General features: G+C 46.2%; 1 protein-coding gene across 17 annotated transcripts in view; it reads right to left on the reverse strand.

Annotated features, from left to right (window-relative positions):
* The window catches only part of FBRSL1 (fibrosin like 1), a 585,865-nt gene that overhangs the window by 54,449 nt on the left and 506,786 nt on the right, over positions 1-24,630 (reverse strand). For all 17 annotated transcript variants that reach the window (XM_064168199.1, XM_064168206.1, XM_064168202.1 and 14 more), the window contains one exon: positions 6,663-6,708. In XM_064168199.1, the coding sequence (XP_064024269.1) occupies positions 6,663-6,708 (46 nt within the window). The remainder of the gene's footprint in view (positions 1-6,662; positions 6,709-24,630) is intronic.

Below are 24,630 nucleotides of genomic sequence, written 5' to 3' on the forward strand. Positions count from 1 at the left end.
TTGGTGGAGGAAGGGCGGTTGAGCAAAGAGACTTTTTATATTACCCTAGGTAATTCTGCATATATATGTTTCTGCGTGCCTCTCTCTACTCCAAAAACACATCCGTGACTTGGATGCTTTAAATCAAAAAGCAATTTCAGTCTGTAATTCTCAAATAAATAATTAAACACATTTTATCTCCTACAGTATTGCTTCTATTCATTCTAATCCCACTGACAGGAACGCACCAACACAACCCCACCTCCTTAAAATAACAACACAAAACACGAGATACCAACCAGAAGGCCTGGAAATGTTTATAATTCAACTTTTCAACTCTCTTGGCTGCAGCCTGAAGCTACAAAGAAAGCTCTATGCTGGCTCACTTGGAGGAGACAAATCCAGAGATAGCTGTGTGCAAACCGCGTGGCAAACGGTGCAAGCAAAGCCTGCTGCTTGCAGGAGGCAGCACTAAGGTTGGGAGACACACACACAACGCTCAATTTGTGTGGAAGTTAGTACATGATCCTCTTTTGCAGTCTCGAGTTTACGAGGTTAGCTGGATGGCGTGGGGAGGGGGAATGATCTCTCCTGGTTGTTAGTCTTGTTTTCACAGAGAGTTGCTACAGATAGGGCTGGTTGTGCTCTGATCTACTACTGAACACATGAAACACAGCTAACAGGGGAGACAGAGGGTACAATCCCATTCCCAAAGAGAAGCCTAGGAGCTTTCCAGCCTGTAAGATCACAGAACTGCAAGAAGGCTGAGAGACTGCTCTTACTGCACCATTTTCTGTCTGACTTTCTTTTGAAACGTGGCTAAGTGGCTGTGACTTTGGGTGATTATCTCGGCTACCCACACCGTTTGAAAAATCAAAGTCCTCCTCCTTCCCAGGCCACTGTATAATTATATATATGCATATGCAGGGAAGCTAATGTATTCATCCAGGCAGTGACAACATAAGACAGAACTGAAAAAGAGGCTGCTGGGCTGGGTTTGCATGACAGACTTATCACTAGTTCTGAGCATCTAGCATTGTCAGCCCTCCAAGCATTTGCAACTCACAGACCATCATTAAAGCGAGGTTAAAACCAAAGTATTTTGCCTTCTTTGTGACTGCCTGCTAGATTTGAAGCATGGAAGAATCAGAGTTCTGGGCTCTTCTCTGTAGCCAGGAAGCCTAAAGTCTTGCTTAAAAGATGAAATCAAATCTGAAGATTTTTGTGCAGGCCTCTGGGGGCCTGGGTTTCAGGAAAAACATACACTGTTGTAAGGCTGTGATAGAATCACAAGAGATGCAACACAGGGAGTAGAGCAGCTGCAGAGCATCCTGAGCACTGCATAAACCCCAGCAAGGTGGTTGCTATCTAAATCAATGCATTGCTTATTTCATTTATTGTTAACAAATGCTGCTGTGGAACTTTTGGAAACCTTATAATTATGGTGGACTCCTCTCCAAAGATTCAGCTGTAAATTATCATCCCCCTCAAGTTCACTGGCAGTGCAGGTAATCACACACAAGATGGTGACCTTGTCAAAATATAACCAGAACCTGGGGATAAAACCGAGATCAAGAGGCAGGATGCATCTCTGCTTTTCCTGCCTTTCAGACCCTGCTCTGGACCCCACACAAGAAAGCTGGGAAAAATGATGATGTCTCTCCTGACCTCCATTGATGTAAAACAGCTAATCCCATGAGTGGGTGCTGTGAGGCTGGTTTGCTCTGTGTCTATGCTGACCTTCTTGTGATAGAAAGCTCTATATCCTGGCACAGAAAGGTAGAGGCCCTGAAGGAGAGGGGGACTTAATTACAGGAGATGCTGTCCCAGCCCAGACAGGGAGTCTCTGACTCTGACAATTGGGGAGAGGGGGTCAGAGGATCAGCTCCAGCGGCAGAGCAAAGCATGCAGGCAGCACGGAGAGCACAGGAGATACTGGGCTCTTGATTCCCCTGTCAGCATCGGGCAACCACGAAGCTGTGCTGCTGTAAACCTGTGCCAAGCACGTTACTTGGAGCTCAGCTGCATTCAGGTTGTTTTCTGCTTCACTGGGCACTCACAGGTTCCTCCTGGAGAGCTGCCTTGCTGCCTTCCCATCCTACCTCTGCCCCGCTGCCCCTCCTCTCCCCTCTCACCCCATCTCACAGTAATAACCATCAGTTTTTAACAGCAAGTCCTACACTGGAGGTTTTGTAGTTCCAGTTTTTAAAATGATTTAGTGTGACAGTTTAGTGCTGAATTAAAGAAGTTAAAAAAAAGGGAAAGAAGAAGCAGAAAGGAAAAGTCCCCTCAAGGCAACAGCATTATGGAGCAGTGATCTCAGAGGAACAAGGGTTCTTCTCTGGTTCAGATGTGCTTGTCAGAGCTCAGTGTCGTCTCAGAACAAGAAATCTCTCTCGCTGGCCCACGGCACAGTTTTGTGGTCAAGAGGACAGAAAATAAAGGGAGGGAACTTCAAAGGACCATAAGCTGCATTAGCCCGCTGGGGCGGGTGGCTGCGGCACATCCCATGGCTGACAATTACGACCTGCACGCCGAGAAAGCTTTGCCTCTCTCTTGTCAGAGGGATAAGACACAGGCTGTGAGCTTCAGAGCTTTGAGGATGTGTACAGTTCATGATGAAAGATAGCACTTCAAAGCCCTTTGCCTAGAAACCCAGGGAGAAGTGAGCGTGGAGGGTAAGCAATCTTTTTTCCTGGGGGGTGTGTATGTTGGGGAAGGATAAGACTTATTTTCACTGTCATTTATTATTGCCATGAAAATGAAGTCTTGCACTGTTTATGGAATCTCTCATTAAAAGGATCTCTTGATAAATTGCTTGATAAACATTCATTAATTAAGTCTCTCAGCGCACTTGGCTGACAAGCATTAGTCTTCAATTTTCAGGAGGGGGGGAAATTGAGGCACGGAGCTCAGTGAGCCCCGACCCAGCCTGGGGCAGGGCTGAGTCCTGACCAGTTGTTCTGTGCCACCAGACAGATGGGTTAAACTGCTGCCTCCATGTGCAGTTTGCTTCTGATCCAAAGATAGGAGCAACATATTCAGGTTTAACAAACTTCAAAAGCGTTTGTCCCCCCCTGCTGCTACCCAGTGTCTCCTGGGGCTCCAGGATACCCTTTTCATCTCACAGGTAAGCATCTCTGCAGCCACAGCCTGCCTGGGGTTTTGAACAGACACACCTGAGCAGCTGCCCAGTCTCCACTTACAGTGCAGTGAAGACTTCCCTTGTCAAGTCCTTTGACCAATGCTGAAGCCATTTGAGAAGCATCTAATTCAAGGTGCCCACTTCACCCTAACCCCACTAGTTGCCTTCAGTTCAAATGCTGTGGTCTCATCAGGTCTCCTGGGCTACATCTGCAAGGTTATTGTGGCACAAAAGGCATCACTTCCCTCACTTTCCCTGGCATACAGCAGGTCTGGAGCAAGAAGAAGTGGGAGAAAGTTCAACTGCCTCCAGCCAGATCCACCAGGGAAGCCCACTGCAGGAGGGAAGCAGCAGCAACAACTCAATGCTCCAGTCCTTAAAACGCAAGCTATCATACCACACACACACTTAATAGCACCACAGCAGGCAGACGTCTTTCCTCTGTGACTTTGGGGTGAAAGTCCCTCTCACCTCCTCAGACCCACCACACATCTGCCCTTCTATCAATCACCATGCCTCCCTCTGTCACATCCACCCACTTTGAGACAGAAGGCTTTCACCTATGCCTCCCCCGACACCCGCGGCACTTGGCCTTCAGAAAAAGCATAGGAGTGGCTGGGAGATTCCTGTGAGAAGGAGCTGCAGGAGAGAGCAAACAGACCTTTATTATTTGGTTACTGATTTATTCAGCAGGAGGATGTAAGGCCCGGCCTTCAGCAGCAAATGCCCTTGTAACTCTGTGCTGTGGTGACAAGTTGGCTAAACAAACGCCTTTCTGCGTTGGAAAACAAAGACCTGTCAGGAGAGCAGATCAGGAATTCTCTGCTTTTCCTTTTAATTACTATTTCCTTACACAGAGGATTTAATCTCCTCTTCTTCTGGAAGCAAAGAGTGCCCCATTCAGCCTATTTCACAGCTGTGACTACCGAGGTCACCCCAGGTCAGGACACCTCTCTCCATCGCATAATAGCGACTGGTCCCCTAAGTGGACATTTACGCTGTGCATCTGTTGTTGCAGATGAACTGGTGTCAAAAGCAGGAGCACCACCACCGCCGTGGCCCCAGCAGGGAGGGGGCAAAGACAAACGTTACCCAGAGAGCCCCAGACAAAAGAAGCTGCTCCTCAGGCCTTTTGTGGAGCTGAGAAATATGGTCAAAGGTTACGTTTTACAGCTGTTCCAGCCTCAAATAAGCCAAACCCGTCTATCTTAATACTTAATTGCATTGCTAAGCTGCTGATAAACTAGGACAGCATAAGACAAATATGCAGGGCTAAACACATCCCCAGGGAAAGCCTGTGGGAACAGGGGGAGCTGCACCAGACAATGAATCCACTTTATTGTGTTTTAAAAGCCTGGTTACCTCCAATGAAAGCTGCAGCACGGATGCTGCAGAGCCGCTAGCTAGTATCTCTCCACGAAGCCCACCAGTGTTTACAAAAGAAGGGCACAGTGCAAATGCCCACGGGAGAGGACAGACATGTGCCACGCCACACGTGTGCCCATCAGGAAACCCTGTGGAGCTAATCCCCTCCCGCAGGGCCACCGAGGCTCCAGCCCTGGAGAACACAGGCCTTAAATCAACCAAGGCTCTTATCGCACAAAAGGAATTTAAGCAGGAGGCTTTGAAAGTCACTTTCTCCTGGCCATATGGCATCACCAAGCCTTGTTCATTTGCATGTGTGAGAGACAAATCTGGCTCTTGCCTTGTGGGAGCGATAACAGGGCGAGGAGAGAATTTAACACTGTTTGGGTTTCTGCACAAGATCTCACAGAGCCAAATTTCTCTCACCTCTCAACACAAGTGCCAAGCGATGAGGTAGCCCCCAGCAGGGCTTGCCTGCGATCACGGCATGTGCCAATCAGCAAGACTCCACTGGTATGGGGCCAGGGTGAAAGAGAAGTCTGAGACAAAAATCATCATGTGAACCCAAAGCTTCCCAAAGCTGGCAATCTCCACACCCACAGTAAAGCAAACAGGAACGGGGATATAAACAGCAGTGCACACAAGCTTCAAGACAGCAGATTCACAGGCGTTCACACATTTAACTTCCTGATGGGGAGGTATTTTGAAAACTCGTGTTGCCGAGCTGCTCCATGAAAGGGAGGGGTGGGGGATCTCAGGCTTCAGCACCAGGAGGAGCCAATAAAGCTGCTAACGCTTCAACACAAGCCTCTCCAGCAGATCTCCCTGCCATACATTCACGCAGGATGGCAAGAGTTTTGTTTTGCTGAGGCAGTGCCGTATGGGCAATCTGCTTTGCCTTAGCAGTGAGCCAAGGCTGAAGGGAAGAGAAATGCTCTTCCCCACCATTTATTCAAACTTCCCTCCTTCCCCTAGATAAAGCTGCATACTTTAGTAAAACTATCTGCAAATGTAATAACACAGTGGGCTTGTCATTGGTTTCCACATTTGGCACTGAAAAGCTGCGAAGCCTGGAGAGAAAAACTCCTGATCCTTACTGTGGCTACCGAGCCCAGCTCTAAACAGGGCCTGCACCCAGGTGATGGAGCATACAACCACCAAAACGCCTTCCCACGGCCAGCACCTACTCCTACACAGCTGCAAACTGCTCCTTTCTTGGCCCTCTTGAAATAACGCTAGAAGGGCATTTCAGCACTTCTTAGTAATGGGCCTCATCTCCCCTCTTTGGGCTATCTGCATGTCATCACTGTTCTGAACTGACTTTGTCCTGCAGCTCAGTGCTAGGAAGGCTGCAGAATAGGCACAGACTTAATTCTTTCAGAGCCACACCACGGACCTCCAGGCATGATAAAGAGGAGCCATTCCCAGCACGACGCTTCCCATCGCGCACCACGCTTTGCCCTCTCCGAGGCTAAACAGGCATCGCTTCGGCATTTCTGCCCAGTATCCATCTCAGCAAAATTACCCCTGGGCAGACAAGGAACTAGAGCAGCCCTGGTTTATGGCTGCTCTGAACCCTCAAAGCAGGGTTTGGGTATTTAGAGATGTGTCGCCTGCCCCTCCCAAGGGGGCTGTGAAACTGCACAGTCTCTTAGCAACACTCCCTGTGTACCACAGGTAGGTCTCAATAACAGTGACAGTGGGAGCTGTGAGCCAGAACTCTGCACCACGCTCAAGCACCTTCTACCTCATTCGGGAGAACCACGAGGTTCTGTGTGCACTGCCAGGAAAGGGGTGTGCAAGCCCTTCTAAGGATTATAGAGGTAACACTGAAATACTGGGCTGTTAAAAAAGAAAGGAGGCTTTGACTGTATTAGAGGAAAAAGCACATCCCCTGCAGTAAAGGCTGACTTCTCCTTTGTCAGTTATTCCTCTCCCTAAGACATGTGTTACAAATCTGACCGGTGGGGAAGAAGTCCCACCCGGCAGTGAGACAATGCAGCTTTAAATCTCAACTTGAGCATCATAAGCCTGCCAAGCTGACCTGTATGGCAACGTGTGTGGCACAATTAAAGGCACCGGCAGAACTGATGTCCTGCTCTTCACACAATAAGGATTCACAACTTGAGCCTTGTGCTCTAAGACAAGGAAAACGTTTCTCCAGATCGCTTACCTTTATTTGCTGCAGGGGAGAACAGCTTCTCAGAGCCTACAGAAGCCTGAAAAAGAAGGAGAGAAAGGGGATGAGTAATACTAAAGGAGAATTTAGGCAGGCTTGCTGACAAAAACACAGCTCATAACCCAAGTCGGTTATCTGTAGACCTGCAGTTACACATTGCACCTGGAGGGTGCAATGTTGTGCCACTGAAGAACGAGCATGCATCCTACGGAGATGAAAGCAAAGCGTATACACGAGTACTGTCCTGATCTCACCCAGCTACATCCTCCTGTCACGTTTCTTTAGGCAGCCAGGCAATGCACAGCTATTTTATCCGATGATTCCTCATATAAAAACAAAACCAGTGAAACGGCTATCAAGCTGAAGAAAAAAACCAAACCAAACCAAACCAAACCACGAAAACACATTTCAAAGCCTCTCTCGTTGAAAATAAGCTCATTTCTTGCTGGACATGCAAAATGTAATTTGTGTATTGGAAACACAAGTTGCAACTGAACACATCTGCATGAAAGGTGTCATTTAATAGTATGCCAAATGATAGGTACATGCTGCTATGCACTTAGTTGAGTACATGAAATAAGACGACTTCCTCTTGGAAGAAGTCTCCTTGCAAACTGGCTTGCACTATGCTGTTTGAACTCCACGGCAGTGTGTTTGTGCTCCTCACAGCTCTGGGAAATAGTTAAAGAAATCCAATTAACCTAAACCTTGTAAACAGCTTCATGATAATCAGGGTCACTGGGTTATAGACAAGATGATAATGACAGACAGGGAAAAAAAAAAAAGTCCATTCATTGTAAATAAAGCTTTTATGAGTTAATTGGATGGCTTCCTTCCCTCCCCCCACTGATATCAAACAGTCAGCCTATTTCAGCATAAGCTTTTCCTTCTCGCTATCTGATGAAATAGCAAGTAGCCTCTACAGAATCAAAGCTGGTTTGGGAGCAGGGAGCACGATCAACGTTACTACCACCTACAAGATAGCTGAAACTATCATCGACGTTTTGGCACTGACTGCTGAGTGAATAAAATGGAGTGAAGTACAAAGCTGAAGAGCAAAAGGTATTGAAAGTGAAAAAAGCCTCTCTCCCCTGGCTCTGCTTTAAAAACAATGAATTAATTCAACACATGGCTGAACTAAGTTGACTTTCTTTTTGATTTTATTGATTTTATTCTAAGGTGCCTTGGGAGATTTGCATGATAAAGAGCACTATGAATCGTTTTACACTGTTATATATTTTAAATGACGACTCAGAAGGAAAAAAAAAAAGCAAATAGTAAAATGCACAAAGATCTGCATGAGATATAGTAGGAAGCAAGAAAGTGATCCATTAATGTTATTTCTAAGGAAAGTGGCACTGCAAGCACTGAATGTCCTACTTAATGCAAATGCATAAAAAAGAGAGGGAAAACAACATGAAAAATAGGTTGAGGCTGAGACACATAAGAAAGAAATTCTGAGTCATGTCCACGACAAAGCTGCACGTGTAGCTGTGGCATGTATGATCGTTACACAGCTCAGCAAAAAGATCCTAAAATCTTAGGGAAAATCAGTTACCTGCACGATCCCTTCACTGCATGGATTAAAGAGAGGAAGAACCAGGATTAAACAAGGTTTTGCCTAGGCTGGTTTGCAAAGAAAGTGTAACAGCGTCACACAGCAGCAGCAACAACAGTGGTGCATAAAACGTTTGACAGCCAACTCTGAATTTACAACCCATTGTTCAGGGATTTTTCACTTACAGTCAACACGAAGTCACCACGGATGCAGAACACATCTGCAGGCTCTGGGAACTCACCCATACTAACAGCTTACACAAAGCCCGGACCTAGCCTCACAGCACTCCGCAAGCACCAGGACATGTGGCAGGTGGATAAATAAGATTCCCCCATTTTACAGGCAATGAAACTTGGTTGTGGCTTGCAATGAAGCCTGAAGAGTAAATGGCAGTTGAGACACAAATCCTAAGTGCTGGTTTCTCGTGCCAGGGTGCAGGGTGTGCAGCCCATGAGAGGAGCCTGGCAGCTGGCAGCCTGCTCAGGAGAGCTGCCCGCCCCCAGGATGCTGTCTGGAGTGTGCCATCAGCTACAGGACCCGCTCTGGCAGCCCAAGCCACCCCAGCTGGGAGAAGCTCTATGCTTCACCTGGTCTGGAAGGTTGGGTCCTGCCCTCATGGCTTGTAAGAGCCATCAGCCCACTCCCTTTTGCATAATTCAGTACTGAGGATTTAATACAGACTGGCACTGTTTAATCATGAGCTAAAGGTCTCGGTGCTACAGGTCCAGACTATATAAAAAACAATGTTTAAGGAAGTCAAGCAAGAAAATTCACTTTAAGAGAAAGTAAAACACAGGGATTATTGCTCAGTCTTCTGATACCAGTATGTGGCACCACCTTCAACAACCAGAGTCAACATTTACAAAGCAGTGTTTTCAACATCACAGCCACAGTTTACAGACACAAACCTTCGCACCTAGAGTTTACAGTAACTTTTGCTCTTGCTTCTGGTGATTTCTAGCTCCAGATCTGAGCAGTTTTTGGCATGAGCACCATTCTGAAACAGTGAATGCCTGTGCTATAGGATATTCTGTGAACTGCTGTAAAGGCAGGAGGGAAGCTGGGGGAGGAAGAGCCTGAATACATCATTCAATTCCATCAGTCACCCTTTAAAGGAAGCATACAATAAAACCTATGTGTCTGAGGGAGCCCACTAACGAGTGAAAAAACCCAGCAGACCAACACATCTGCTAAAACAACTTCCCTCCCAATTTTACTGCTGTTTCAAGCAAGTCATTTGCATACGTTTAAGAAGGGATTACAAAAAAAGGGAAGAAAAAGAAGTGGAATTCTTCCCTTGTGAGGAAATCCAAGCATGTGGAGTCCTTTATGTGAAGGGTTCAAGCCTGCCCAGGAAATCACTTATTTTTTGATTACAATATGAAAATATCAAATTCCCTTTTTCCTCCTCTCAACACCTTCTGTCTGTCTCCATCTGAAGGACCACCTTGGGCATAAGGGCAGCTGGAGAAGCTCGGTGCACCCCTCAGGTCTTTTGCTGCCTCCCCCAAATTCCTTTCTGTTGCTGCATAAAGGCAGAGAGACATCCACAGCCTGAAGCTCACAGACAAAAGACTCCTTGAGCCTTCCTTGTACTTTTGCTGCTCATCTCCCTCCCCCATGGAGCACCAGAGCAGAACCTATGACAGGCATGCCTTGATGAAAGCTGCTGCTTGCAAAGTCCCACTCTCACCCCCAAAACCAGCCTTTCTATTTTAAGCATACCCAACACCCAACCCCTAAGTGAAACATGCAAAAATGATTTCAGAGAGCAGCAGGGTTTCTTAGGTCACCTCACATTAACACAACTTTGAAGACCCAGCTTCCTCTCCATGACCTGCCGACATCTGCTCCAAGCACTGCAGGTCCCTCTTTGTGGTCTACTCAGCAAACTTCTTATTTCTCTATCCCATTTTTATTTTCTTTTGGTTTCTACATCAGCTCTAAGGGGGAGAATGTCTGCATGCAGTTCTGTGATAGTTGGAAACTGGGCTAAATACACCGCAGAGAAAACCAACATTTCTACCCTCTTGTGCTTTGTGAAGAGCAAGCAGAGGAGTGGTGCTCCAGTCCCTCTCCTTCCTCCTCTTGAGCCCAACACAAGTAACACTGATTCAATTTTCATCACTAAGAGCATCGAAAAGGCAGCTTTTTTCCTCAAAATGTAAAGTGGTAACCACAAAGGATGTAGCACACACCCTCCTCTGAAGGTGAACAGTGAGCCATAATGAAGTCCCTGCCTCATTCAGTCTGGTTCCTGCTAAGACAAGGCAGCTGAAAGGTGTAAGAGCTCTTACAGATTAATAATTTAATGATTATATGTAACAGAACAACATCATCTGACAGAGACAGCACTATAAACTATGTCAGCCCTCACAGTAATTACCTTCCCCCCCCCCCATTCTCTGTAGCCTATAAAATGGCTAACAGGGAATAAACCGTTCCTTATCACCAGCAGCAGAGGCTCTGCAGATCTTCACACAGTCCTGTGGAGCACCAAACTCAGATCCAAGCCTGATACTTCAGGCACCTGATCACAGTATGCTTGGAAATTGCAGTTCTGATTCACAAGGAGCAAGCGCACATGGTGTTAGGGACCTGGTACATATGCTCTGTACAGGGCAAAGGCCAAGTGTTCCCTGCAAACTAGAGCCCAGAACGGCAGGCAGATGGAAAAGTAGGCAGTAAAATACAGTTTCAAGTTGGATGGCTTCTAGACAGCCGAGAGGCAGCCTCGAGAGAGACTGTTTTCACACCGTGAACTTAGCAGGCACTGAAAAGCTCTCAAGAAAACTCTTCTCTAGGAGATTTTCACACTAAAGTGCTGGATGCGCTTGGAGAAACTCAGCATAAACCATGGACACTACCTGAACATTCTGGATCAATTTTCACTCTTCCCTTTGATCTTCTTCCCCTGCTTTTACCTACCACTTCAGTGCCACTTGATGGCTTCTCTAGCAGAGAATTTCAGCACATCAGTATTGCTTTACCAGTTTCCAGTTGATTGTGTAAGTCATTCATACCAGACCCTTTCATTCAGTAATATGAGAACAATAACTAAACCAGGAAGGAATACTTTGGGTTGTGATTCTTCTATAGAAACCAGAACTTGATACATAAGGAAAGGTGCAAGAGTAGCCTAGAAATCATATACATGCACACAATAAACAAACTGAAATTCACCCTTAAGACCAAGTATTTAACACATTCTGAGATAGAGAAGCAACCCAGGGGTAACACTGGCTGCATTGTGAGGGGATGTTTCGAGACAACCCCTGGTCTTTTCAGAACCAGGATTATTTTTGGAGAGAAAGCACAGCTCAGTTAAAGTAACCAAAGCAAAGTTTGACCTGCAAGTCAGTCATTTCATGCACCACCACAGGAAAAAACCACCTTGTTTTAGGAAAATCCAGCATTGTGGTACGCAGCTGGCTGGGACAGAGCACAACCCAGCTGTGTAAAGGATTAAGCAGGAAGGAATAGGATACACATTGGACTTCTACAGACCCACAGTGATTATCTCCAGACAGCAAAGACATTCACCTGTCCCCTTGCACACACACTTGGGATTCCAAGAGTGCTTAGCACTCAGGAGCTGCCCTTGGGCACCAACCTGACCTACCAGGTATGGAAGATTCCCAACAATCCACTGGGATACTTGAATGGTGACCACATTGTTCTGAAAAATCTGGTTCCAGCTGATGGTGAGGATCACTTATGAAATTCTGGCTGCTGATGTCCAGTGCAAATAAGGACCAATAATAAATACTATTCCCTAAGCAAGAACAAATGCCAGACAGACCTCCAGCTTTCTAGCCAACAGTCCTGAAATTCCAGTTGTGCTTTTAGCTACACCATAACATGTCACAGTGAAACACTCTGAACAGGCAACTACTTATTGAAACAGCAATTCCTTAAATGCTCCAGATACTTCTGGAGGTACACCTGGGTCTTGCATATCTTGTATGAAAGTTCACTCTACAGAAAGTCCACTGGAAAGAGAAAGCTTCTTGGACTGTATTTTCATACAACAACATACTCGTGTAGGTTCCCACCTCGCATTCATTTAGCACACACATGCTCAGTAAGTACTGCTATAGTTCTGGAAAGGGCTCTTCACAAGGCACTCTTCTCTCCACCACATTTCCTTCCCAGAACACTTATTTCTCACAGCAGTTCACATAACCAGCATGATTTTTTTTCCCCAACAGGCCCTTTGAGAAAGTAGCTCAAGTCTGGGAACAGAGAATTAAATTAGGCCACAGAGAGCCAAGAAGCCGAGATCACTGGTCCCAGTTCACCACTGAATTACACTGAATTTAGATGATAGCAAAGGAAAGCAAGGCAGAGTGGATGATGACTGGAAGGCACTGAAGAAGGATGCTGCATGGATAGCCTGAGTCAGTGCAGGGCGACGAGGAGCCAAGCCCATTGCTCCTCTGCAAGTCTGACGTTAGGGTTTTGTTTTGGACCTTCTCTTTTGGCAACACAGTGATCAGCTTAAAAAAAGCCCATCCCTTTGAATGCAGAGTATGTTTTACAACCATTTTGGGACAGATTAAACTAGTTTAGACTAAGCAGCAATTGTAATTCTTAAGCATATGCTGCTGCGGTCTGTCGGCTTATTGCACAGATGCGGCTCTTACCGGGAGGAAGGGTGACCTAATGCTCCGAGAGCAGCGGGGCGCCTGACCTACAGCATGTCTGCGATCAGAGCCTCGGGGCACAGGCTTGCTAACTCCTCTTCCCTCTCTTCTCAAACCAGCCCTCCAGCCCCCGGAGGACGGCTACAGCCCAGACTTTTCCCCTTCCTATTCCCTCCATTAGCCATGCTTTATGATTCATCTTCCTCTGAGCAGTTGCTGTCTCCCAAAGGGAAAGATCAAACTCCCTCTCCTTCCCAGCTCAGCTCCAATAAATAAATAAATACATGCACTGAAAAAAAAATTCATAAGGGAAGATAAGGGGGGAAGCTGGAGACTTCTTGCACCTCACCAAGGTTGGTCATACAGCTGCAAAAGGTCCTTCAGCTGTTTGCAGAAACACTGACCAGAGAAGAAAATTTCCAGCTGCATCCTCAGTAAAACCAGCCAAAGCCTTTGCTTGATGTTACTGTGCCTGGTGTCCTCCTTTAAATTAAGGTGTGCTTGGTCCTTATCTCAATAGCCTCCTCTCTCAAACTCAGACCCCAAACTGCTACCAAAAACCTACGTTGGTTTTACACTCCTGGTTATTTTCCATTTGAACCAGCACCAGTTTCTCCTCTACTACATATCTGTATGTCCTGACTTGTTCCCACCAAGCAACTGCCAGTTACAGTTAGCAGGAAAGAAAGAAAAAGCAGAATCTGAAGCAGATGTTGCTGTTTTTTTTCTCCTAATTCTCCATTCATGGACACCACCACTGGCATAGCTTCTGGGTAGCATGGTCTGTGAGTGGCATCCAGAGGACAGTCCTCTCCCTGATCACTGGATCAGGGTACACATGATAAGGAGAATTGATACCTGCCCCAGTCAGTGAACTACAATTCTCCATGATATGTGGACAGAAGGGCTCTGTGTGATCTGGTAAACGTTCCAAACATCAGCGACCTCAAGCTCCCTCCCAAGGGCTGGTCCCCTCCTGGGCAGGCAGGCTCTTCAGCCTGCACTTCCACATGTAATGTTCTTCCATTACCTGGACATCAACTTCAGCAACTACAGCCCTGATTACAGATTTAGCTTTTGCTACAAACCTAGGGGAAAACCCTGCCTGTGAGTATGGAAGGTTGGGAGCGCTGTGTAACGTACTATGTGTAGTAGTTTGCATTATTGTTGTTAGAGCTCCAAACTGTCTAGCCAGACTACCTATTTGGCTGGGGCATGGGTTTTTATTTGCACTAAATCAAATGGAATGGTGAGTGCTCTTTGCAGAACTACCTAAAACTTCTTATAATTCAAAGGCTGCACTGTAGGAAGAGTGATGGGGGAGAGCAGGGACTGTACTGCAAATGACAGGTGGCAGACTGTTGTTCGGTACCGACCAAATTACTCTGCTGCTCCCAGGGCTGCCTTGGCATTTCATTATCCCAACTCTCTCCTGGAAAGATGCAGACATAAATTCACACCTCATGTCCTGGTTTCCGTCAAACTGAGTAAGAGTGCAAATGCTGGCACCAACTGGGAATGCCAAGCAGGGCTTGGCACGCTAGAACAAACTCTCAGCTGTGGTCTTTGCCAGCTACCTGCATTTATCATTGTAATGGCCTGCCAGACAGGACTTGGCAACTGTCGGAGGAGGGCGGGAGGAGGAGGGCCAGGCTCTGCACTGCCAAGCAATTCATTCCTGTAGCTCCTGCCATCACTGCACCAGCAGGGCAACCTTCATTTTATTTTATCTTTTCACCAATTACGTGTCACCCAAATCCCACCTGCAGCCTTCTCCAACACAAATGGCCATAAATCACAGTTCAGAGACCGAGAGGGTTTTGCAAGACATTTGATTTCATAAAAAGGTCACTGCCTGTCTGAGAATCACTGCGGTTCAAAAATGTACTGAATAACAACCTGCACTGGCAGAGAGGCAAGGAACTGCTTCCATGCTCTGTTGCGTGTTGTCAGATAACATTAGAACAATTAGGGAGGCCAACAATGGCAGAATCATTAGGATGCAGCTGAACCAGATTGCTGATAGAAAGAGAGTGAAATATCTCCTGTCATTTTTTTTTGGGGGGGGGGAAACATAGCTGGTTCAGTAAAAAGGGGAAAACTGCATGAGCACATCAGAAACACTCAACATAACCACCTTGAACAGCAAGCAGAGCACTGTGGCCTGCTCCAACCTGCGCAGCTATTTCAGAGCTTAACACCATGCTCTGCTGCTTCTCAGACCACTGTGGCCTCAGATCACTCAGGATGTTCTGCTCTCCAAGGGAAACGCTAGAATGCTATCTTCCCAGCTTTATTCCATTTGCTGGAGATGTAGTGGACACTGCACAGCACCCTCTCTGAACCACATCTCACAATAAGCATTTAGGATGCTCAAAAATCACTTGACACTGATGCTGTTCTGGATGCTCTTTGTTGTCCATCACCTTTTTGCAGGTGACACGTCCTGCTCTGTCAAACCAGTGCCAAAACCTCTGGGAAGAACAGGCTAACTGCAATAAATAGAAGAGATAGAGAGAACACTACATCATTCTCCTAGCCTGGGCCACGACATACGACACACAGACATCCCACACACAAACAGAAGTTCCCAGTTACGGATGCAATCCTGACGTGGCCCTTTCCTGGACTGGGGGGGGTCAGGAAGCTTTATCAGGAAGGCAGCTCTTGTCTGCTGCTATTGAAACTTGCTGTATTACCCACAGCAACCTCAAAGGAGTGCCTCTGCAGAAGGCTCTTTTGTTGTTGTTTCTAATTCACTGCTCCAAAATATTTCTTGGCTGCATCCCAGGGCTGAAGCCTTATCTGCCCATCCCCCCGGCAGACACAGAGCAGCTGCAGAGGCTTATCACGGCTGCCTGTCCACTGAGTTTACAAATTAACACCCTATCGAGGCTGCACCAGGGCTGATTAATCAGCGAGAGGCAGGCTGAGGGCCTTTATCACCCTAAGCGGCTGCTGGGAGAGAAGTCACAAATCTCTCCGGAGGCCGGAGCTGCCTTACAAATGAAAGAGCAGGAGGGCACGGTGGTAGGGGGAGCAGAGATTTGAGAGATAGTGATGGTGGTGGAGGTAAGGGAGCAGTGGGAGGGGGCGAGCTGCAGGCAAACGCCAGTACATTATGACAGCTCAAAAAAAAGATAATTAACAGCCTGTACCTCATGATTCTAGCTTTCCCTCCCCGGGCTATAATTTAGCCTATTGCTCCTTTGCTCCAGAGGACAATAAACATTTATTATGTTAAACACATAACTGTGCTGCACAAAAGCACCGTTCTTTCCCAGGTCCACTCCTTTCACAGCTGTGCAGCCCAGCAGGAGGATGGGGCTGCTGAAGTGGGCTCCCCTGCCATGCACAAAACCACTGTTTGGAAGCAAAACGCATCCCTAAGCTTCGCCCGAAGTTGCAGCGTGCTGGGTGCATTCACACCGAACGCGAAGGCAAATCCCAGGGCTCAGAGGTCTTAGGTCTGTTGGCTCACCAGCGTTTGACACACAGTGTAAAGGTGCTCCTGAGAGCAGGGATGCTGGCAGGCTGGAGCAGTTCTTGCTGCAACTGCAGAGATGGTGTGGTTCAGGCAGGCTTCACCACCTAAGAAGTATCTCCTCTCTTGAATTCATCAGCCTCGCTAAGAGGTTTACTAGGAAATTTTCAATCCCACCAGAATTACGTGCAGGAGAGATTCTTATTACAAGATGAATATTACAGTCGTGTGAATCATACTGGAGCAGCACTGGCCCTGCCCCCTCTGAGCACTTCATCTACTCTAAGCGATTTAAGAGATTTGCTTGTTCTAGCAGACTGCTTCAGGCATTGCTCTTCCTTTACTTCAGTGCTACTACCTGCTGCAGCTTCATGATTTTTGCATTGTCCTGGCACCAGAATTATAAAGACCAGAGGGACTTGCACTAAAGAGATTTAAAAACAAATACATCTCTAAAGGAAACCAATTTGGGCACCTGTCTACATTTGTCAACGTTCAACCCTATTCCTAAATTTCCAGGTTTAATCCTTGCAATCAAGACATAGCTGATTTGCCCTTTAAAGTATAATATTTATGTAAGCTGAGATTCTCCCGCAGAAGGTAAAGCTCTAAGAAACCTGTTACCAGCACAAAGACACTCCTAAGCAAACACTGCAGCCACCTCCAGCCCAGGCCTTTCTATTGACACATCAGTAAACAATTCAACAACCAACCTCTGGATAAAAATGCTGCAGCTTTACCACCAACAGTGCTTGTGTGTGATCTCGGGGAAAGCCCACCCCGTTTTGCCCATGGAAACTGAAGAAATACAGGAGAGAGGTGCCACGGCCTGAGCAAACACCTCCAGGTTAGGTCTTTTCAGACAGCACCAGAAGGCAAAATCACACAGAAAGAAGCTGGGGCTGTTCAGTTTGAAAAGGAGGAGGCTGAGGGGAGACTCCATCACTGCCAACAGCTATCTGAAAGGCCACTGTGGAGAGGTTGGTGCTGGTCTCTTCTTGCAGGTAAACAGTGATAGAACAAGCGGGAATGGCCTCAAGCTGCCACTGGGTAGGTGTAGACTGGAAATTACAAAACCTTTTTTCACAGTAAGAGTGGTCAGGCATTGGAATGGGCTGCCCAGGCACATGGTGGAGTCACCAACCCTGGATTAAAAGCCATTTGGATGTGGTGCCTGGGGATATGGTTTAGGGTGAACCTTGCAGAGTAGGGATACTGGTGGGACTTGGTGATCCTGAGGGTCTTTTCCAACCTGAATGGTTCTGTGAGTTTGTGAATGCTTACCTCCTCTCCTGATCCTCTCCTGATCCAGTGAGAAAACTGTTTCCTGAACCACCTGGATTATGTGCCTACGAACCCTTGCAGATGCCCAATTTTTAACAACATCCATTAGGTTAATTAGAAACGAGAGAGTGGATTCTGAATATTTATCCAGGAAAGGAATGAAAGCTTTATAATGCAAAACTCCCCACCAGGCTCAGGGAAATAGACAGCTGCAGAAGGTCTTCTCATAGCTTTCCTCCACGAAAAGACACCAGATTAATTTGAGCTGGGCTGGACACCACCACGTGTTACGTTCAGCAGGCCCATGGGTAATCAAGCAAAGAAGGTACAAGGTGATGATGCCTCCTGTCACCCCAGTCAGGTAACAGCAACCCTATACACAAAGGAAGCATCAAATATTCACTAGGTAAACGATATGAATGTGGTAATCCCAAAACATGGTGAAACTCTAGGAGCTGTTTTTCTGTGTTTACCAGGTCGACTCCTTTAACTTCATTGTGGAGTCTGCCCATCACATCTTCTCTTGCTCACATCTTGTGTTTCTGTGTCTCAGGGGGGAAAAAAAGTCTGCTGGACTAGTTGTTCCCTACAGCTCCTCTCCTGCATGTTGTATGCCCTCACCCACAACAGAAGGCACACCACAGCAGCAGGAGTATTTAAAGAGCCAACAGATGGGATTAAGAACACCTAAAAAGAGGGAACCAAGACAGCATATAAATTTCCTTACAAACAGAGGCCGTGAAGGAAAAAACATGGAAGAAAGCCTACAGTTCACATCTGCAAAGCATTTGGCTTCCTACTCCTCACTCATTCAAGGGCAGTGAAATGCACTCACCTACTTTTTACAGAACAGGGGCACCAAGAAGCTCTCCTGTGCTATACAATAAGTCAAGAAAGAAGCTCTCATGCTTATACTTTGATTAAATATGTCATTAACTGACCTCATCTTCTTTGTAAGAAGGCAGTGAAGGGGGCAGTCCATCGTTTGCAGCCAACATGCAATCTGTCTTCTCCAATTAGATAAGCCTTGCAACAAGTGTGCTGGAGCCATTTATTTCCGTGCTGCAATAATGCAGATAAATCCAACTTTGGCTCCGGTCCCACCGCTTGCAAAGCTGGGGCTCCTCATTTCCAGCCCTTGCCCTGATTTTGTTGTTGGTGTTTTTTTTTCTTTTTTTCCCCCTTTCTGCTGCAAAATGTCACCAATTTACTTTAGCCTGGGGGCCCATTTGGAGTTTTACCGCTAATATAGGAGAAATGCATTTTTCAAGCTGTTACCACTTAACTGTACTGATATCAGCCACTCAGGGGACACAATATTGTTTACACATCCTGCTCTATGGAATAAGCAGGGATGCCAAAACTCTGCCTGGGTTGTGAAGGAGACGTTTACTCTCTGTTTTATGAGATTTCCTCGATTTGTGGCTGTCTCAATGGTCGTAAAAACAGCTGTAAATCAAAAGAGCACCACAAAATTGCAATAACAACTGTCGAACTCAGCTCTAAAGAGCATAACTCCCAGCAACAGAAGGTGGAAGGCTTTTTTTCCTGATTTAATACCAGGTGTGGGGGAGCCCTAGCACGTCTGCCTGCAGCACTGTGCCTGCCCACAGTCACCCCCCCCCCACACCGGCTCAGCCAACCTCTCTTTTTTTGGCTGCTTCCCTATCGCTTGCCCCTAACTCTGCCCCACACTGTCCCTTCTGGCCTCTTGCCTCTTTTCTGGAAAACAGAAGTCTTTTTTAAATGCCTGGAGATTGCTTATACAAATAACTGCTGAATGCACAGCCCTGTTTAAAGCATTAAAATAGACAGAAAAGTCGGGCCAGTGTTCAAAACACAACTGTGCTTTGAATTGTGGCTGCTCTGCAAGATGGCAATGGCTTTAGCAGATTACCTCAGCCAAAGCCTGTCGCCTTCTTGCTGGCCTACCCGAGAGAGCCCAAATTCCTGCATAGTCTCCCAGCCCAGTTTTCAGGGAGTGGAGTGAAGAAGGAGAGGGCTGGTGAGACATGAGTTATTAACAATAGTCTTCTGGGATCTGATTCTAGCTAAAATGGTTCCAGACCAGGCAGCTCCATTTGCTCTGACAGTCTCCAGCGAGGACTGGCCAAGCAGCAGATGCACGAATTTGAGAGTCTCTGATACTCTGTGCCACTGGCTGTAGTCCAAACCAAAGAGAGCTTCACCCCATGGGTAAAACAGCCGTCCTGGATTTTTCCATGCCCCATTCCAGTTGCTTTCACAATCTTCTCATCCTTGTCTCCAAAATACCTAAGTGACTCTCAGTTCCTGCATCTCACCGCACTCCTCCATTGAAGGTTAATTTGGCTTACAACAAAGTTCCTTCACCACCTCCCAGCTCTTTGAAAAATCAGTTGGGGCATCAACAGCCACGCTATAAACCCTGAGCCAATGCATTTGCTTAGCCTCTTTGTACCCTCCATCCAAAGCATGGAACTGTTCTTTATCATTACCAGCCAGGTCTTCATCACTTTCAAGTTTTCTCTTAATTGAGGCTTCTTTCATGGCATTTAAATAGCCTGGCCTCCCTTACAGAAGGAGGTTAGAATGTGCACAAGCCAAAAGACATGAAGAAATGGAGAGAGAAGGTGCAGGGGAAGTGAAGTTTTGATGCTGTTCATCTCACTTTCTTTTCTATCATCTGCAATAGACTAAATTTGGTCTCGGGTTCTTGTGTGCCACTGTGTCTGTGCCCAGTGGTGTGTACTTCCAGATGCATATCCTAATTATGCTCTTCAACTAAATGCCCCATGGAAGCAAGGCAGTAGAATCATCATCATCATCATCACAGAATCACAGAATCAGTCAGGGTTGGAAGGGACCACAAGGATCATCTAGCTCCAACCCCCCTGCCATGGGCAGGGACACCCTACCCTAGATCAGGCTGGCCAGGGCCCCATCCAGCCTGGCCTTAAACACCTTCTGGAAAGAAGAGAAAACCTCCTTACAGTCACCATCATGCTGTGATCCATTCTGGACAGGAACTCCCTCACGCACTGAGAGCACAATTTAATTTCCCTGGATCACTTGATGCAAGGGGAAAAGGATCTATGTTCTTTTGTCTGAACCCCACAAAGCCTCAGCCCTTCTTCTCCCATTCCTTTGGTAGATGTGTACATTCCCACTCCTGAGAAAATCCCCTGCAGACAAGAATGGTCCTTCATTTCCAATACATTATGTCTCCCTGCTATAATCGTTTCCTTCTTGTACAATGCCTCTTGACTTTCCTTTGGCTCTCTCCTTTGCAATTTTTCCATTCCAAATACAATCAGAGAGACAAAACAAAAAATCCCCCAACCCCAAAGGAACAAAAAATGTAATTCAGAGCCTCTGCCCATGATGTTAGTGGCAACTCCAGTAGAGAAACCATCTGTGCAGACATGAACTGATATGGCATGGGGAACAGCTAGTTTTACTTTAAAAAGCTCTGTTCTCAATGTTCTGGGTACTGGAACTCTACAGGCCAGCTGCAGCTAATACGGTGAGTATGTGATCAGCTACACCCGTGCAGCTCTTCCAAGCTTATTTCTTTTGTACTACAGCAACTATCTGGGTGGGGTTGCAAAAAAACATTAAAGCAGGCAGATACATACCATGCCAAATGCTGACCACAAACACAGGCCCTTTCCTCAGCTCTCTGTTAATGGCTCATATCAGTAACCAACTATTTTCAACAAAACCAAGGTTCTGCACACTAAAAGTGCCTGGGTTTGGAGCCCAGTGAGTCTTGAGAAGGATGGAAGGTTAAACATATGCCTCTTACTTGTGTTCTAAAACCTCCTACTGTGCTCGTGGACCTGTGAGGAAGCAGAGCCCAACTCACCTGGCTTTGCTCTTCACTCTTTCAAGGGGTTGTCTGATGGGGCCATTTTTGAGTCACTGGCTAATGCTTGCCATGCTCAGCCACCAACAGGAGAGTTTCAGGATGCTCACACACGTGGCCTGTCAAAGGGCCAGGTCAGCTCTGTGCAGAGGAAAGCTGGAGGAGGAGGCACATCACTGGAGTGTGTGTGTTCAACCACCAGCTTTGCACAGGCGATGCTTTTGCAAGGAACAAGAGAGCAAGCTGTACTTGACCTCTCTCTGCCTAACCGTGTGCTCATTTGCCAAGACAGCAACAGATCTATTCAGCTGTCAGGACAGCAACTCCTGCAGACAACTGTGCCTTCGGGAGCCAGAGTGCAGAGCTCCCCTTGGTCTCTAGTGGTAAGGGCTGAAGGCAGTGCTCTTTCCATACCTCTCTTCAAAAGCCACACAACGGCTCACAGCTCGTTTCACTGGAGCTTATTTCTTCAACTCGAGGCACAAATCTAATGTTCTAAGAAATCTTTGTGGTTTTAGCCTAGACATGACTGTGCCCACTTAGTAAGGAGATGAAAAGCCTACAGTGAGAAAAGAGGCAGAATAATCCTGCATGTTAATACACAGTGACTAACACTTTCCTGGTGACAATCTCCTTGTACTCACTGCAGAGGGATGTGTGTAGTGATCCTCCAGAGACACTATCTTGAAACTGCACAAAAGGCTCTGATCAGACCCCAGCATTTTCTGATTAGCTTAGCAAGAGCAGTAGAAGGGACATCAATTTTCCAGAAAGTGCATTCAGAAAAGCACTTGATCAAACACTTAACTCCATGGATGTGCTTAATCTCACTGAGGCTGAAGCACTTTCCTAAACCAATGCCTTGTTTATTATGATGGAAAGGCTAAAAACTAAAAATGTAGACTTGAATGTCAATAGTTTAGGGAAATTCTGACGAGTCTCTGAATTTCTGTGGTTTTCAGCTTATCTGGAAGTCCTGACTTTGGCACATGAGAGGAGAAAAGAAACAGAAATAGTCCCAGTAGATGAAGCTGCTATCTTACTATAAAGGTAATCTGGATTAGTCCAAAAAAAGCCTTTTATTGGGCATACTCTTCCTGAGATTTTATTGCCTTTTTTTTTCTTTCCTAAACCAGTAGCAGCTACACCTTGACAAATCTGGCAGGCTGCAGCCAATCCATCTGCTTCTCTGCATCAGGCAGACTGCAGAAAATGGATTTTTTTCTTTCCCATTTGCCTCCCAATCTTGTTGTTGCTGCTCCCCACTAACACACTCACAACTCCTTCGTCTGCTCCCCTGGCTGGTGACTGATTGCTGGACCTGGAGCAGATGGCTGATGGAGCCAGGACTGCTGTTTCCTGCGCACTTCAGCGGTTCCAATCAAACCTTGGTGTCTCCTGCCTAGCTCTGCAAGATCACAAAGCAAAAGGTGCAGCAGTTCCATACTTAATGAGCCAAAGCCACTTTCTGAGCTTATTTTAAATATATCTTTTACTAGCTATTTCTCCAAACAGGCACTTGCAAGTGCACAGGCCATGAGAGAGTAGAGAAAAAGAAGCTAAGGCTCTTAAATGATTTGTGAGTTTAACTTCCCCCCAAACATCTCTATTCCAGCTTTATCATTTCGGACAACACAGTTTGGAGCAAGCCCATATGCACAACCCTACAAGACTGACTTAAGCTCCTCTTTAACACAACCAAAATAATGCTTGGTTTCCTATGTCTAATCCAGTCTTTCAGGTCCCAAGACTTACTGCTCTATCTCACGAGAAGAGGAAATGCAAAGTCCATCCCTACACCTCCATCTTCATCTCCAGACAAGTAAATCCAGCAGCCCAAGTGCCCCTTCACTGACACAGAGCAGCCTGAAGCATGTTCTGAACTGGGTCCTCACAAAGAGCCACTGCAGGTTTTGTTGTCTTTATGGTGAACACTTCAGGGCAATGACCACTTTTCATCTGTGCCTTCCACAATACCAAAAATTATAATAAACCCTAAAAAAATAGTTGTGCTTGTGCACAATAACCTGGAGGCCCTTTTGCTCTAAACTACTTTCAGCATGTACAGACAAAAGAAATAATGTCATCTTGCCTCCAACACTCCCAGCCATCAGAGGCAACGTTAACCATAACTTTGCTTCTGCTCTACATTAATGTTTCTGTGCACTACAAAGAAGCACCTCATTCACAGATCTCTGCCCAATTTATTTCACTCCAAAAAGGGAGACAGATGGTAGAAGACAGAGGGTTTTACAGTAAGAGGAGTTGATTTTTTTCCTCTTCGTTTGTTCCCTACACTGTTTCTTATCCTCAGGGACCTGGAGTTTCTTTTGATAGCACAGTGCTGCCTAATAAACACGCATGCAAGCGCAGTCACAAGTATACATCTACCATCAAAGAATCCTTCTTGTCTCCACTCCCCACAAAGTTGATTAATGATTACGTGTTTAACACATACATTATACATGGGAGGGGGAGATGAAGAGGGTAAATCCAAGCCCCTGTATACATTTACATATATTTACATACTCACATAAAGAAAGCAGAGGAAAGCAAAAGAGGGCAAATTCCCACTGGGACAAGAATCCATTTTGGTAAAACATACCTCCCAGCTCCCCTTTTAAAAAATCCAAAGGAGAGGGCAAAGATCTACCTGGCCTGAGGAAGAAACTGAAGAATGAACAAGCAGTCTTGTCTGGTTCCTGCAGTTCCATCCTGACACAAAATAAGTAACTCTGCTACCAGCAAGCTGCATTAGCTATGGTTTGCAAATGGGATCTAACAGCTGCAACACAATTTAAAAGAAAGGGAAGAGGTCACAGTTTTAAGGGTGCTCTCGGTTTGTATTATTAATTCATACAGCTAAAATCCCAGTTCAGCAGGCAATAAATTAGGTAATTAATTCAATTAAATGTCTCCTTTATGGAGAAAGAGGAAAAAAAGATCTATCTTGTCATGTCAATCGATACTCAGAGGTACTGGGAACGTTTCATGGACTGTAACCTGGGGTGACTACAGATCCACCACAAAGCCAGGCCTGATCCTTAAATACAGATGAAGAAGAAATGTGGTGTGGAAGGGCACAATATGGCAAACTTCCTTCTACATCTTTCAAGGCTGAGCCAACCCTTGGATCTGGATAA

The sequence above is a fragment of the Pogoniulus pusillus genome, chromosome 30, assembly GCF_015220805.1.
Source record: "Pogoniulus pusillus isolate bPogPus1 chromosome 30, bPogPus1.pri, whole genome shotgun sequence".
NCBI lineage: Eukaryota > Metazoa > Chordata > Aves > Piciformes > Lybiidae > Pogoniulus > Pogoniulus pusillus.